We start from the raw sequence: 16,642 nt of genomic DNA, 5'->3' as shown, positions 1-16,642 counted from the left end.
CGCACAGTCATGTCTCAATTCAATTCATTCTCCCATTACATCAGCAAAGTTTGTCAACAAGAAAAAAAATGACAAAACATGAAATGACATTCATGCTATTACTAAACCATACTATTTAGAATTCACTACAGTATGTTAGATGGCCCATGTTTAAATTTCAGTACAAAATGATTCCTTTTGTACAGATGGTAATGCAACTGAAAGACTAACACCTGTGTAGGTGTTCAGCAACATCTAATTGTTTTGATAGAATATATCAAAATATATTTCAGTTTGGTATTATTATGGAAATGTTTTTCAGTTTTGAAACGGACCTAAAGTTTAACAGTTTTGAAAAGAGTACAGTGTGCAATAGTTTTGGCCGGTGTTTGCGTCTAAATGAGAAAAGAATAGATGTAATTTGAAAGATGTAGTCATTGAATGCATTTTGTGCCAAAGCAATGATGAATAATCCAAAGTTTAGGCCATATTGACAGCTGTTGTGATCACTGTGTGAAGAGTTTTGAAGAAGTGCCCAAGTATTGAGATACGTGTCCTATAAATTGTAATAATATTTCACAATATTACTGTTTTGATACTTTTTACAAAAACAAAAATCTTACCAACCACAAAACCTTTGAACAGTACATGATTTTATAATCAATTAATTTAAATTAAATCAGTAGATTACCTGACCAGTGTATTCAGTCTCATCTTTGTTGATAAGGTACATCAGGAAGAATCTGTTAAATAGGAATATTTGAATTTTTAGATGTGTTGACTTGACTCGTTTATAAAGGAAGCATTCTAACTATAAAAAGGTTGTCATCAGATGACATTGTACGTTCATGTTAGTTGAATTACGTCATATAGATGATTTACTCACAGATAGTTGGCTAGATTGTGCTCTTGTAAGGTATGGGTCTCAAAACCATGCGGGATTCTGTCAAAGTAGTCATTCCCGATTCCACAGATGAAGCATTTTGTCTAGACCGAAGACAAAACGTTAAAACAGGAACAAACTGTGGTCTTCACAGGAGGACGTGTGACATTACTCACCTCCATGTCCTCTTTCACCTGCTCCTGCTGGTCTCTCAACTCGCCGAAGGCATCAATGATCAAACCTGGTTTGAAAAACGAAAGCATTCACTATTATGTTGATGTTCTGAAGATCCAAATATTGAGTGTGAGGTTGATAATACAATACTGATTATGATCGGTTGGGCAGTGCTATTTAAGAGCAGTGTTTAATGGAGCATGTAAATCAGTGCAGTGCATCAGTACCCTGAATGATGGCCAGCAGAATGACGATGACAAAGAAGAAGAAGGTGATGTCAAACAGAATGCGGTAGAGCTCGTAAGGGTCACCGGCCGGGTCCACGATTTCATCACCGATGCCACCGCCAGCCCTCACACCCACGTACATGTGGAACAGGTAGCACTGAGGATTCATGGGATTTGTTTTAGTTATAAGCAGTTTGGGCATATACACACACACTTCTGTTTTTTAAGATTTCTTTCACCAAGGCTGCATTTATTTGATCAAAACTACAGTAAAAACAGTCATATTGTTAAATATTATTACAATTTAAAAGAACTTGTATTTTAAAATGTAATATGTTGAAAACAGTTTTTAGTTTTCTTATTCTGGATTCCTTAATGAATAGAAAGTTCAAAAGAACAGCGCTTATTTCAAATAGAATTATTTTGTAACATTATAAATGTCTTTATTGCAATTAATTTGCAATATTTTACAATTTACAGTCTTTATTTTATCAATTTAATGCATCCTTGCTGAATAAAAGTGTTCATTTCTTTAAAAAAAATAGTACTGACCAAAAACTTTTTAATGGTATAGGGGTGTAACAATTCGTTTTAACAACGATTCGATTCGTATCGCGATTCGTGGTTGTCGATACGATTCAAGGACGATATTGGTTCATTTAGAACGATACGAACCGAAACGATTCAGTGACTTGAAATCGATTCAGTGACTTTTTAGCCAAAAATTCTTGAAAGGGAATCAGGTATCAATTAATTATGCGCGTGCAATTAAAGGAGCTGTATGTAAGATTGTGGCCAAAACTGGTACTGCAATCACTTTCAAATTACTGTATAGAGCGGTGTATCCCCTCCCCCTCCCCCTGACTCGAGGTTGCCAGATAGGCTGCAGGATCCAGCAGGAACGTAGGCTGCAGTTTGTAGCTGCAGCTGTGGTAACTAGAGCAGAGCTGGCAACCCGGATGCAGAAACACTACTGACTTCGTGATTGGTAGATAGATGGAGGGCGGCGCTTCAGGCCAAAACACAAGATGACAACATCAACATCAGTTGAGGGCTGCAACTTCACTTTTTAAATGACAATATCCTGGCCGTACTACTTTTGTCAGTGATATAAGTATTTGAAATGAACATGATTTCTTAATGTCTAGTGACATATCAGGGCCATTTTATGATTAATTGAAATACATTTCTTACATACAGCTCCTTTAAAGAGTGCACGCTACGAGCACAGTATAACGATGACAGGACATGAGATTTCGTTTTTCTGAGGTGAGAGACTTTATTTCGTTACAAGTTATGAAAATAATGATAGAATAATGACATGGACATATAGCCTGACAACATCATCTGACCGCAGATCTGAATCTGGACAACACGTTTTTTCTAATTTAAAACGTAACGACGTTGCATGCTTGTAGTTTATTTTGTGCTTTATATATAGGCTAGTGAAACGATTGAAGCCTGCAGCGCGCGCCGCCGCATTTCCGCGTGCAATTGAAGAGTGCGCGCTACTGCAGTATAGCGGCTGAGAGGACAGGAAAGTCCGTTTTTCTGAGGTGAGAGACTTTGCGCTGCTTGTTGTCTTTGCGCTGCTGCTGGCGCGTCACGCATGGCGATCACGTCACAGATAGGCAGACTGAATCGAGTAACGTTTAACGCCTTTATCATTAAAACAAAGTGCTAAGAAAAAAACATCCTTATAAAGTCAGACGTGCTTAAATCCAATGCGTTATTTCATAGTATCGATACAATCGATTCATTACCTTTTAAAACGATGTTAGATCGATATATGTCTAGATCGATAACTTGCCGAGCACAGATCGATGTAGTTGGATCATTAAGAATATAAATCGATACATCGATGTAGTTGATGAATCGTTACACCCCTAGTAAAGTACAATCTTTGAATATAAAAATGTAAAAATCAAGCTTTAATATATATATATAATATTTCTCAATAATAGAAATTCCCATTTCTTAAAAAAAAAAAAGGAATAGTGATGGGAAAAAAATAAATGTCAATGCTTTTGCGTTCTCTCACAAATGTTTTGTGTTCCCCTGCAAAATGTTTGCATTTTCCCAATAAACTCCAAGTTCACTTGGAAAACATTTGCAAAACGTTATTTTGTGCAATAACGCATCCACACCAATAGTCAGTATGAGTCCAAGATGACTTCCAGATCAGACTAAATCCACATTCAAGCCCAGGGAACCTTTCAAAATGAAAACACAAACTCACAGTCATCATATCATCACACTTCATGTCAGGTGCGTCCTCATCCTCGCTCTTGTTGTAGAACTTGCGGAAGAAGTTAAAAGCCACTACAGTGTACAGGTAGACCACGACAGCCAGGAGGCCCACGGTCAACACCAGCTGTTCAAATCAAGAAGGTGTTTTCATCAGATCTGAAGTATTTTGGTGGTAAAGCTGTACTGCAGTCACCCCCTGCTGGATGACACTTGCCTGTTTGCCATTGTGAGTCACAGAAGAGAGGATGGTCCTCAAGGTCTTGAAGCCCATCGCTATGTCCAGCAAATGAGCGGCAAAGAAGAAGTTATTGTAATGCCCCAGAATCGACATGGTGGTGTACCAGATCAGGTAGAGGTAAGACTAGAGATGAAAGACAAAACGTTATCGTCCAGGAATAGGATAATCTTCCTAACATTCTCAAATCTGAACCGTACTCACGTTGTCCGTCATCACCACCCCCATTTTCCAGATGTGGTACTTTGTATCAATTGAGCTCAACCTGCAATTGAAACCAAAACATGACTGAATGCTTCAATGCTCCTTAAAACCAAATGTTTTTGGGTCCTGTCAGCTCACCAGGACAGCAGGGAGGCTTCCTTCACCACGGCCTCTTCAGTGGGATCAAAGTCCAGAGCACTCTTATCCAGACCCAGGAGTTCAGCTATGCGCTCGGCCCCGTACAGGTCACCGTATTTATTGATGACCTAAAGAAGACAGTGGAAATTGTGGAATACACGCACCGTAAATGAGTAACATCACAAGTTTATTGTGATTCTGCTTACCTTCCTCTTAACAAATTTGTCCCAGTAATTGTTAGGGAAGGACCTGAAAGACAGGTAAGTTAGTTTTCAAGTACTCAAATCCATGATAAAATAAAGTACAAAATCCAGTAATAATGGATATTAACAGATGCATGACAATAATTAATGGATGATCTACAGGATTAATGGTTTGTCTTATATTAAAATGTAAAAAATTGTAACAGGTCACCATTAATTTTTGAATTACATTTGCCTTCACTGTTTCTTTTTAAATGGTTTAAATATATTTAAGTTACAAATATTGCAGCCTCTCAATAAATATGAAATCATAAAAGTGCCATAAATAATTGCTGTTTAAAATAGCATTGTACTTTTGATTGAAAAGTGAAATGTTTCTTTATGTTGATTGTTTATGACATTTTTTTTTCTGTGAAAATGTTTCGATATGCATATTTATTGTAAATTCTAGTACAGCATATCAACTTTCCACAGTATTTAATGCCATTGTACATACAATACAATTCAATAGTTTAGGGCCAGTAAGATTTTGAATTTTTAAAGAAATTAATACTATTTTTATTCAGCAAGGACATATTAAATTAATCAAAAGTGATGGTAAATTTATGTCACAAAAGATGTGGTATGTGTATGTATGTGGTGCTCAATGCTATAGAAAAAATAATATTTTTTTAAACACTGACACTGTATTGTAAATATAACATAAGGGACTGAATAAAAGGCCCTGTTTACACCCTGGTATTAAGATGCGTTTTGGTTGATCGGATCACAAGTGGACGATGCAAAATACAGGTGTAAACGGGGTCGCTCGAAGGTGAAAATGGTGAAAACGTTTCAAGCTTGTCCACTTTCGACCTCTTCCAAAGGTAGTCAAAAACGCATTGCTTTCGTAGTATAGACACTAATGTGGTTGAATGTGTTCGAACAGCCACAAAAGACCATCTACTGACCTAACTTGTAAACATTTTGGGAAGCGCGCAAGCCAGACAGGATTTAAACTTTGTCGGCTGAAGACCCAAGTTTGGTTTGAAGATGAAAAAAGTACTAAGCACAAACTAAGTTTGTCATGGTCTTATGGCTATTAGAGCAGAAACAAAAGTTGCTGCTCTCCGTATGTTTTTGTGCCGTCTCTAGTCGCATTCATATGTAAATTGCGCAAGCTTACTGTATTTCATCCATTAGACTGAACGATCTGAAAAAGCTCATACATTTACCCGTCCCTTAGACCCTCCCCTCGAAAAAATCAGGACAGAAGTGGTTGAAAGTGGACAAAAGAGACGGATTAAAACACCAGGTGTAAACCGGAATGTGTCTCCCTCATCTACTTGTGATCCGATTGACCAAATCACTTGGGCCTAAGAGAAAGTCAAAAGTGTTTCTTACGGAGTTGCAATGACCAAACGATCCCACTGTCCTTTGATGTCATCATCAGACGGCTGCTCGGTAATATACAAACCATCAAACTCAAGCTTCCTAGCGATCTCCTTCTCCCGCTTGAACACGACTAAAGGAACCTAAAGTGAATAGAAAAGTCATGGACACTGTTGTGCAGCATCTGGCTTTGCCACTCTTAATCCTGATAAGTATAACCAAACTAGAGGAAACGGGATAAACCTTAAGGTAGTAATATCCAAAGACACAGAGCAAGGAGATGATCGTGTGTGTTATAGCCAAGAAAGTCAATGTGGGAGCCATGTAGCCAGTGCTCTCCTGAAGAATGAAGTATTCCATTCCTTCATCATCTTCATCACCCTCCTCCTCCTCTTCTCCACCCCAGGATCCCTCCTCCTCTTCCTCGTCATCGAAACCTCCAGTCACCTTTAGAGTTGCAATATTCAAACGTGTTAGAGAGCAACTACAAAATGACCAAATCGGTCATTTAAAATGTCTTTTATACCATAAATGTCTACTTCATATTTATAAGCACAATTCAAGTTAATAGAAAAGTAATTTGCATGACACCTTGTAGAAGAGCAGGATGAAGTTGATGGCGAAGGCCACAAACAGAGCCAGAAAACGAAGGTTGTAGAAATTACGAGCCAGGTAGTTCTACAGAAAAGAAGTAAACTTACATTTTTCATGTTTGCTACTTAAACAACATTTCCTGTTTAACTAAAAAGCTTTTTCTTACTAGTGTTTTGGTTTTGTAGACTTCAAGCACTGCAAAGAAAGTGGCCATGAATGCTGGAGCTTTATCTTTGGAAGAGCCACGTTTGGCTTTTGGAGCTGGTTTTTCTGCTGCTGGTTCCTCAGGCGTTTCCTCTTTAACCTTGTCTTCTTTCTCCTGATTCTCGGTGCTAAAAAAACATTGCCATGTCAGAACATTTTGACAAAAGAAATAATATGACAATATCTTATTACAATAGTCAACTTACTCAGCTTTCTCTGGCTCAGATTCTGGCTTCTCTGCTGCTACTTTCTGTGTAATAAAAAACAGTATACTTTCAAAAATCGCACCGTGTACGCCCGCCTTAAGTGCAAGTTGCTTTCAGTTAAGACCGCTCAAACATGCATTTTAGTCTGGGACCAGGCTTAAGCCTTGTCTGTGAAACCAGGCATGTAAGATACAAACCTGGCTTTTCTTCTTCTCAGCAGGGGCACTTGCTTCAGTCAGGACTTCACAGACATCGCCCAGACCGGGTTCTGCTCCATGCTTGCCTTCTTTCTTTACACCAGTATTAAGCAGATCCATGATCGTATCCGGCTCCAGCTTCTCAGCACCAGCACCGGTCATCTGCACCATATCTGCCGACACTACCAGCTCACTGCTCTCAGTTTTTTCTGCTTCCAGTACATCGCCATGGATCCCAAACTGTGTTGGATCAGGCATATTACCCAAAATATCTGTCACTTTCATGTTTTTAGCTCCCTCTACAAAACCCCCTCCAAACATGGAGGACCAAATTATATGGAAGAACCCGAAGATGATGCCAAAAATGCCTTTGAAGAACCCGGTGAAGAGCATCCAGAAGAAGGAGAAGAACCCTGTGATCATTTCTCTGATGGTCAGCTTCTTGAATTTCTTAAACTGCTTCTTCATACTCTTAAATGTCAGCATTTGACGGAAATTAGATATGCTCTTCTTCACAGAGACGCAGGCTGCCGTGAAGGCCGAGGTGGATTCAAGAGATGCGTCTTCCTCCTCAGACAAGCCTTCAAGCAGGCTGTGCAACTCTTCATCTTCTTCCTCCTCAGGTCGTTCTGCGGCATCTGGCTCGGAGATCTGTGAGGCCAACTGCATTTCAAAAATGGTGTCCTCACAGAAGTTTACAAATAACTCCATCTTCTCGCTCTCACCGCCTTCGTTGACCACGTCGAAGATGAACTGTCGTTTGGACTCTTTGACTTGTGGCTTCTCCCACTGGGTTCTGCTAGACTCGCTGATCTCGAAGTAAACCCTCTCGATCCTCTTGGCACCACCCATGATCTCAATACGGCCCAGGTACGGCTCAAAGTAATTGAGCACACTTTCAGCCAGGTCTAAGAAGGTGGCCAGGCGCGAGTCGTGAGGCATGTGTTCTGAAAGGTTAGTGAGAAGCACAACCACGTTGAAGCCGATGTCCTTGGCTGGTTCATGGAAGCGTTCCACAAACTCCTCATAGTTGAATACGTCATTTTCATCTGCCTCCACACAGGAGAGAAGAAACTCGATTTCAGACTGTGTGTATTGCTTCTGGCTCTCCATAGACTTCTGGAACTCCTTCTTGGATATAACGCCTTTGCAATCTGGGTCATACTCCTTGAAGTTATCAGATGTAGTGAGGTCCTTCAGTTTGAGGAACATGTCGAAGAACTTGAGGATCATTTCCACATTGCTGGAGGACTCCACTAAAGTGTCGACCATCTGCTTACCGATAGTTCCATTCACCACATTACCTGTAACACACAGTTGACGCATTAACCATTACTAGTCTCTCACTAGCTCCATTGTGATGTGTGAAAGGTCAATACACTCTCACCCTCAAGAAGAGATAACATCATGACCACCATATCCTTCTGCAAATCCATCAGTTCCTTCAATAACTCTATTTGACTAGAATCCTGAAACAAATGGACAATATTCAGTTTTGAGAGACATCATCTTCGGTAAAAGCTAGACATTAAAGGAGAAGTTCACTTTTAAAATGAAAATTCTGTCATCATGATGTCAGTAACCAGACAGTTTTTGGGTCCCATTGACTTCCATAGTATATTTTTTTCCTACTATGGAAGTCAATGGGACCCAAAAACTGTCTGGTTACTGACATTCTTCTAAATATCTTCCTTTCTGTTCAGCAGAAGAAAGAAATTCATACAGCTTTGAAACAACATGAGGGTGAGTATATGATGACAGAATTTTCATTTTAAAAGTGAACTTCTCCTTTAACAGTGCCCTGACGGGTTACCTGTGACAGTTTCATTTGCATGTTTGCGAAAACATGCAGGAACCCAACCACTGCATCCCACAACCTGCTGTGTGCCAAACTCTGCTGATTCCCGATACAAGGGCCCTAAAAAGAGGAAATACAGTATTATGAAATGCAGAAATCAATTGAAATCTAACATGCGCTGGTGCACTGGTGTAGTAGAGTATATATGCATTACCTGAATGTACTCAGTGAGTGAGTTAAAGATTTGTTTGGCTACTGCCAAAGCTTTGGAAAAGTTAAGTTGCCCAGCCTCATCCATGACGTCTTTCCCAGAGTAATACCAGTAGAAATCGCTTATGGATTCCTGGTAGTGAAAACAAGCACAACCAATATTACAGACTGAAGTTGAGAAGATTCATGGGGATTCAGAACTATGTTGTTCTCGTATAATGTATTTAGTTTGTGTTACTTGTAGACGTAATAGGTAGTCCACAGTGCTAATGATGATGTTGACTGTAGTAGTGTTTCCAGTCTGGGTCCGCAAGAAGTTTTGGAAATCTGTAAAGGAAATTAAAAATTTCAACAATGTTTCACCAACAATTTGCTGCAAATTAAATATATTACTTTCTTTAAAAAGTAATTACATTTAGAAAAATATATACTTATATATTTATATTTGTTATATAAAGATATAATATAAAAACTATAATATTTTATATATATATATATATATATATATATATTTATTTATTTATTTTTTACAAGAAGTCTTACCATTATTGTGGCCCTCGCACAGAAGTTGCAAAAACCTGAATAGATCCTTTGTAAAGTCATCATTTTGTAGTACTTTGGAACCTTAAAACATGACAGAGAAATTCAATTATTTCTGGGCCATATGGTTAAAGTAAAACTAAATAACAAATTTACATCAGTCTCAAGCAAGCAGGTGACTAGCACCACTTAGGATGACGCTCGCAACACCATCCCAAGAGCTGACTGGAGAAAGAAAAGCTTGTCGATTAATACACAGAAATTTCAAGAAGCTGGGTTAGCGAGGTAACTTTCACAAGGATGGTGTACAGTATATTTGCTGGAGATACAAACAGATTATACTGGAACTTGACAAAAATAGTGCTATATTTTGTAGAATTTAATTATTATATACTGCACACATAAAGAGGAGATCCTGTTTTATGTATAATGTTCTACACAATGTCATACTTGTGAAAGTTAGTCATGTGAAGAACCAGCTTTGTGAAATAGCAACAGATTCACGGCCTGGCAAAGCTCTTTGCTCATTTTGTAGCTGTGTTCTAATGTTTAGCTGAGTGTACGCCTATTTTTTTTAACATGTATTCATCTTTTTCAACAAAGTATGAGTACAGATGATTCATAAAGTTCACAAGGAAGAAAAAATGTTCCCATTGAGTGTACTAGTTTAGTAAAGGGAGTTAGGTAAATGAGCCTGGCTTTGGTCTTAGTTTTATCTTAATACTGTGTCAGCATGCATTAGTCTCTACAAGCACCGAATAGTAGTACATTCAAATCACTAGTAGCAGGAGAAGAGAACAGTTACAAGAAATGGAGACATGCCAGGGAACAGCATTAAGAAATGAGTAGCTAAACTTTATTTACCCCGCTCTCTCATGTTGCCTGCAATCCAGTATAAAATGATGGAAAACAAACACAAAGAGAGCAGACATAAGCAAATGGAGAGAGACTGAATTTCAGAAAGAAAAAAGAAGAGTCATTAAACTTTTAGTCAGAGGATGGATGGACATGCAGTTACAGATGTGAACAGAGACAGACTTCAGACGTGTGTCATGAAATGTAAGACCTGGTTTTTAATTAGATGCAATCTATAACAATGAAACTAAAGTTGGACCACATACTGTGTAACACATACAGCATATTATTCACTGGGATTGGACAAGGCTTTATTTGTTTAGTTGTGAGTACACAGTCATACTGCAAAATCAGTAGTTAAGGAAGGTGTTAGTATTATTTCCAGTGCAGTGATTTCAATCATGTTCTGTATCATACTTGATATCCAATGCCTTTCATATGATATCTGATGCAACAATATGGCTAATAAAATGCTATTAGGTTACACTCATCAAGCCTTTCAAGAATATGTCTTGGTTAATATTTATATATAAAATGTATTTATATAATATTTTATATGAAGTTGTATGAAAAAACTGCTAATTGTATAAAACATCTCTTCATTACAGTAATGCTGAATTTATTTAAAATGTAACTTATAACATCATGGAAATTTTTGTTCCAAATTAAATTAATTAAATTTGTTTAATAAATCTGGACGAAATGATTCTCATTATTTATAGTAATTATAATCTAATGAGAAAAATCATTGAGAATAATAAAAATTGCAAACATCTGGACGGATTACACTATGAGGATGACTTGTCAAGAAAATAATGTCACAATGCAAAAAAAAAAAAAAATTTGTTTCAATAAACCAATGATGATTTCTTTATTTTTTTGTGCACAGCATCATCACACCACTGTGGTCCTTCATTTCACCTTTGAAGATGAAGCCCTTTAATTACTGGATAATAAAACATGTAGGGCCCTATCATACACCCGGCGTCAGGCGCGACGCTAGTGTTTTTCGCAGTTATCATTTTCATGTCCTACACCACGTTGTTTAAATCCCTTTTGTGCACCCGTGGGCGTGCTGGCCTGAAAACGAGGTGTGTTCAGGTGCATTGTTGGTATTGCTTGCAATTTTGAGGCAACTGAAATAGACTGCGCCATTGACCGCAGTATTTTTGTAAATAGCAAATCTGCACGTTATGCCCAAAACACACCCATTACTCATTAAGAGAATAGGGACAATGCACCATGCACCATGCACGCCAAACTTTTTTCCCGTCGTTAAACTAGCAAAAGTGGATTCGGACACGGCCTATGTGCACTTGTGCCGTGCGCTTTAGACCATATGCTTAGATCGTTAAAATAGGGCCCCTAATGTTAATGGTATCCCATATACATTTGTCATTGCATGAGAAGAATACTGCAACTTCCACTGTTGCAGTGAATCCATGTACACACATTAACTATGCACTTCACAAAGTTATCAGGGTGCAGCATTTGCCAGCTAGCCAAAGGAAGGACCAGAACTGGTACCACTTTCAATCCTGACAGTACTAAAAAAGGCAAAACATTTGTCTGTATTGTAGTATAATGGCAGGACAGACATTATGCAGATGTTGTTATCAAATACATTAACTAATTACTCATTGCATTCATTAAAAAATTGCAGATAGAGAAGAATAAAGTTTATTGGCTTACTTGACCCCTCTTCAGTCATCATTCCAAGACTCTCTGCTTTATTTTGCCTTTCAAATGCATTCAAATCCAGCACACTGTCAGAGATAAAGAGATACTGTCAAAATGAATAATCACAGTAGGGTCAAATGGATAATCGGTGCAGGTCTGTGTTCACACCCACCTGCAAGACATCATCAGTCCAGATAAACTTTTAAAGAAGCCGGCATCTCGCTTATCCTTCAAATAATCCAGCATTTTCTGAAAAATTATAAATTACACGTATTTACTGAGCTCAGTATCCTCTGTGGGACAAAATAAGATGATCTGCCCAGTCAAGCTCTTTACCTGCTGGACAAGAACGTTGCCTCCGTTTAGGATAGAAATACCCAGTTTAAGGGTGCCAGTCACCATAGGACCAAGTCGGCCTGTGGACAAACAAATGCTGCTATAGAAAATCAAATGGATTAAGAGAGAGAGCGAAAGCAGGTCAGAAATAGAGAAGTGTACCTTTACTGGCACTGATCATCTGTAGGACCATTTCAGCAGCCCCACGGGCGTGAAGTCTGGCCTGCTGGTACAGAATCTTCTGCTTCTCCATTTCTTTTTCCTGTGAGACAAGACAAACGCATTAAAATTGACCAGAATATTGCTTACAGTCCATGAAACATCATATGAATTATTTTTATTGGTGTTTTGTGTGACAATACAGATTGACTGGTACATTGATAATGAGGTACACAGTAAGACATTGTCCTTTATTAATATTTTCCATGATCCCTTTTAACTCAAATGGACAAGAAACCAGCAAATAAAGAGAAAATAAAATAAAAATTTAAATAAAATAGATTAAGAAAAAAAGTTCTGTCTAATCGCTGAGAAATATTATTTGTTGTCAGTTACCAGTGAGCAACGTAGGCCTTTAATGTAGTTCAAAACAGGATCCCAAGTCTTATAAAGGATTTAAGTGAGCCAGAGAGCGAGCATCTTAACTTTTCAAGTCTAATACAGTAAAAAAAATGTCCTGTATCCACCCGTCATGTGTCAGGGGAGAAGCATGCTTCCACTTAAGAAGGATAGCCCGTCTGGTCAGGACGGTCATGCCTGGCACATATGGAAGAGGAGTGTACCTGTTCATATGCATTATTTTTTAATTCAGGAATTGAATACCTCAAAAGTTTTTTCTTTTCCTTCCTCTTCTTCTTCTTCCTCATTCTCAGCACAGCTCTGTAAATTAAAATATTGATTGATTGAATATTAACTCTTTAAAACAATCACAGTATAATTTAGAAGGATTAATTGGACTCAATACAACACTGACTTTTGCCATCATGTCAGCATATGCAATAAAGAGAGGATCCTCTTCTAGGAAACTACAAAAACACAGTAAGAAAATCAGTTGTTTATCCATTATTAAATGAACATGTATTTACTTCTATAATCTTTACAGCACATGTATGAAAACGTCACCTTCTCTCCGTCAGAGCATTGTGACTAAAGTGAAGGATGAGCTGATGAAGAGGGTCTGGCTGAACTTCAGCTTCCTCTTCCTCTTCTTCTTCTACCACAGCCATAGGCGTTTTCTGCAGGAAGAGCCACTTAAGTTATAAAGACTGCACCTCCCATAATCTGTTAATCACCAGCTTTCTCTCTAACTTGACTCCACACAAGCAAATGTGAACTTTTTTTGTTGTAGCTATAATCAGAGTTCGAATTTGATAAACCTGGGTTTCTTTAACGCCAGTCATTTATATTTTTATAAGCACACCCACCAGTTGAAATCAAAATAAAGCAAATGACGATGCACTAACACACTCTCTCACTAAAACCATGCTCATCTGCTCCACTGCCAGTGTTATGCTAAATTCAGAATTTATGAATTAGCTCCCTTTTAATCAAGAAGTGTAAATGTGAGTTCAATAGCTCATGTCCCAAGGGATGATTAACTGGAATTTGAAACTGGAAATTACTGAATTGCAATACACATTTCATGTGTCCAACACAACTACAAAATGTTCAAGAGCAGATCACTTCATGGAGTCTGACATTTTGAACAGGTAAATCATAGCAGTCTGGCAAATAAAGTATATATTAAATACATTAAAGTCACCATTATTTAATGTTTTTGGAAATATCTCATGTTGCGTGTGTGATAACATGGATAATTCATCCTGAAAAATGAAATGTATATAAAAAACCTACAATGAATTTCTATGGATTCATTGCCATTCTACTTCTTTAAAATCTAATTATAATTAATTTCCGCATCTTGCTTAACTTTTTTAATTCAGGAGCTAAATTCTCAATTCTAAATGGTGCACAACCTTGAACAAATAACTTGTATAGTGTTACAAATCAAACCGTAACATCACATACATCAAAAAAGCTCATCAAAAACACAACAGAAAATCTGTTCTCCTCATTATGAGAATAAACATGAAATAAACACGTGACACTTTATGCAAATTAGTTTCATTCCAGTCATTTTCAACATTACGACTCCAATACTTTGCTTCCTGATCTTGTGACAAGGGTTTAAATTAGACATGCAGATATTGTACACAAAGACACAGTTAAATGTAATCGAGATCAGTGTCTCTCTGTTCAGGTCCTGTGAAGCCACTTTAAATGAACATTTTAAAACTTCAAAGAAAGAAACTACTGCTATGTTACTTGGATCAGATGTGCTGCACAACTGGGTTAAATTTGTTAGATCCTGGAAGTCCACCGAGCCTGAGCTGAGAAACACTTGTTCGGATGACATCGTGGTCTGAGCATGGTCATGGGGTCTGGTTGGATGCTCCAGAATTACACAAGGACCAATGACCAATGACCAGCTCAGGATAAACATGCAAATTCACATGGAGACACGGCAATGGAAATGGCTTTGCAGTGTATGTTAAGTGTTACATAATGATGTAAATGAACTTGTTTCATTATTAAAAACCAATATTAAATATTACTAAAAGGGTGTCTTCATAAGATTTGAACAATGAGCGCCCAATTATCCCATTAAAAATAATAATAATATGAATTAATTCTGTTAAATATTTCATTAGTGCTCAAAATATTTCCAGCTCATTAATGAATAATGAATATATTCTTATTTAAGACGCACAAATCAGGTGGGTCAATTTAGAGCGCAGACTAAAGTTTAGCTGAGACATGATCTCTACATGAGATGAACATGCCACCGACTCTCACAACAGAGACTTACGAAAGAAAGACGACACCCAAAGAACAAATCAGAGCGTCGCGGGGAACGTCCGCCCCCTTACCAAAGCTGCGCTGAAACGGACTGCTTTTCTAGTGAGATGGCGGGTTCTGAGGCTCAGCCGAAACTCATGCATGCCTTGGCTGCTGTGCCTCGGTCTGTAGTGTGTCACGCAACCAGCAGAGCTGAACACAGGCCAGGATGAGTACATGAGGCAGGCAGAGACGTGCTCCCGCGCCTGAGCAGGCACGGTGCTGGCCGCAGAGCATTCGGCCGCCGAGAAGGCACCAGCGGGCACACACAGCACACGGGGCAGCGCTGATGCCAGCCCGGTACTTACTGCCAGGTCCTGCACTAGCCTCTCCTCAAAGGAGTACTCCTCTGTCTCTATCCAAAGTCTCTGATAGCCACTGAGGAAGAGGTTAATTGAGCGATGCCTGAGAAGTGGGGGGGGAGAGGGAGGTTAAGAGGAAGATGAGGGAAGGAGGTGCATTCTGTGGTGTGAGAGGAAGATGTACAGTCCATGGCCTGATCTGACTGGTCACCTTAATGAGGACTTCCATGAAAGCACGGCTACCATCTAAATGATCATTGTTGCATGAAGACTTATCACAAAGTAGTACTCGTCAGGTGAACAACCTTCCACCCACTCTGAAACTGCCTGTCGCTACGTAAAGTTAAGAGACCCGTGGGAAACGGAAGGTGACCATTCAGAGTGGCGGCGCTAACTGTATGCTTGTGCTCAGCCCTTAGCTTGGAGAATGGAGGAGGAGGAGGTTGGGATCATGAGTTCTCTTAGTCTCACGTTACCGTTAGCATGGAGAACAGACGGTCAAAGCTGGAGGTATGGTACACCTTTTCCAGCCAAACGTACCGATAGCCATTCAGGAAGTAATTATTATTTTTGTATCTGAAGTGTGTTATGGAGACAATAGAAAGGGACAGGTTTTAGGAGGAGGAAGAAAGGAGCATGGAAAAACACCAATAAAACACATTTAAACAATGACACTAGAGCAGGGGTCTCTAACCTTATTTCATTTAAAAGTTACTTTTTAAAAATGAAAGTGGCTGAGAGGTACAGTTGTTTTTATAGTGCATCATAACTAGAGATGAAACGGTATGAAAATTTCATATCACGGTAATAGTAACCAAAATGCCTACGGTTATCATGGTATTGTTAAATTGTGCTGGAAATGAAATGCTAAATCTAGAAAATGATAAACCTCACATTTCAGCCTTTAAATCGTTTTTATAAATCATAGGCATTTTATGTGCTCCATTAACAATTCATAAACATAACCAAATTGTGCATTATTAGAATGTGCACATTATCTTATTTTCCATCTACAGGTTAAAACTAACAACAAACATTTGGTCCGATTTTCGCATTGGTCTAAACAAAAATGTAAATCCACTATCTACAAGTAGGTGGCGTTTATGGAAGAGAAGAAATAGAGTTCTTTCCTCAGTAAAGGGATAGTTCACCCAAAAA

At 38.5% G+C, this 16,642-nt stretch overlaps 1 protein-coding gene across 4 annotated transcripts in view; it reads right to left on the bottom strand.

Moving 5' to 3' along the window:
- ryr3 (ryanodine receptor 3) overlaps window positions 1-16,642 on the bottom strand; it is a 94,674-nt gene that overhangs the window by 1,189 nt on the left and 76,843 nt on the right. For 2 of the 4 annotated variants that reach the window (XM_079888081.1, XM_079888084.1), the window contains 29 exons: window positions 15,491-15,587; window positions 13,407-13,519; window positions 13,258-13,309; window positions 13,107-13,163; window positions 12,447-12,546; window positions 12,285-12,364; window positions 12,121-12,197; window positions 11,961-12,034; window positions 10,278-10,295; window positions 9,417-9,497; window positions 9,112-9,200; window positions 8,878-9,006; window positions 8,679-8,783; window positions 8,253-8,334; window positions 6,866-8,169; window positions 6,669-6,712; window positions 6,425-6,590; window positions 6,256-6,342; window positions 5,908-6,111; window positions 5,677-5,807; window positions 4,297-4,339; window positions 4,091-4,218; window positions 3,953-4,013; window positions 3,728-3,874; window positions 3,503-3,637; window positions 1,264-1,420; window positions 1,039-1,103; window positions 866-966; window positions 671-722 (listed from right to left, as the gene is read on the bottom strand). In XM_079888081.1, coding sequence (XP_079744207.1) covers window positions 671-722; window positions 866-966; window positions 1,039-1,103; window positions 1,264-1,420; window positions 3,503-3,637; window positions 3,728-3,874; window positions 3,953-4,013; window positions 4,091-4,218; window positions 4,297-4,339; window positions 5,677-5,807; window positions 5,908-6,111; window positions 6,256-6,342; window positions 6,425-6,590; window positions 6,669-6,712; window positions 6,866-8,169; window positions 8,253-8,334; window positions 8,679-8,783; window positions 8,878-9,006; window positions 9,112-9,200; window positions 9,417-9,497; window positions 10,278-10,295; window positions 11,961-12,034; window positions 12,121-12,197; window positions 12,285-12,364; window positions 12,447-12,546; window positions 13,107-13,163; window positions 13,258-13,309; window positions 13,407-13,519; window positions 15,491-15,587 — 3,979 coding nt within the window. The remainder of the gene's footprint in view (window positions 1-670; window positions 723-865; window positions 967-1,038; window positions 1,104-1,263; window positions 1,421-3,502; window positions 3,638-3,727; window positions 3,875-3,952; window positions 4,014-4,090; window positions 4,219-4,296; window positions 4,340-5,676; window positions 5,808-5,907; window positions 6,112-6,255; window positions 6,343-6,424; window positions 6,591-6,668; window positions 6,713-6,865; window positions 8,170-8,252; window positions 8,335-8,678; window positions 8,784-8,877; window positions 9,007-9,111; window positions 9,201-9,416; window positions 9,498-10,277; window positions 10,296-11,960; window positions 12,035-12,120; window positions 12,198-12,284; window positions 12,365-12,446; window positions 12,547-13,106; window positions 13,164-13,257; window positions 13,310-13,406; window positions 13,520-15,490; window positions 15,588-16,642) is intronic. The other 2 variants (XM_079888082.1, XM_079888083.1) reach the window with 1 other exon arrangement.

This window comes from Squalius cephalus (genome assembly GCF_949319135.1).
Source record: "Squalius cephalus genome assembly, chromosome: 12".
Taxonomy (NCBI): Eukaryota; Metazoa; Chordata; class Actinopteri; order Cypriniformes; family Leuciscidae; genus Squalius; species Squalius cephalus.
Note: the sequence above shows the minus strand (reverse complement) of the source record. Positions and strands in the feature narration are given on the sequence as shown.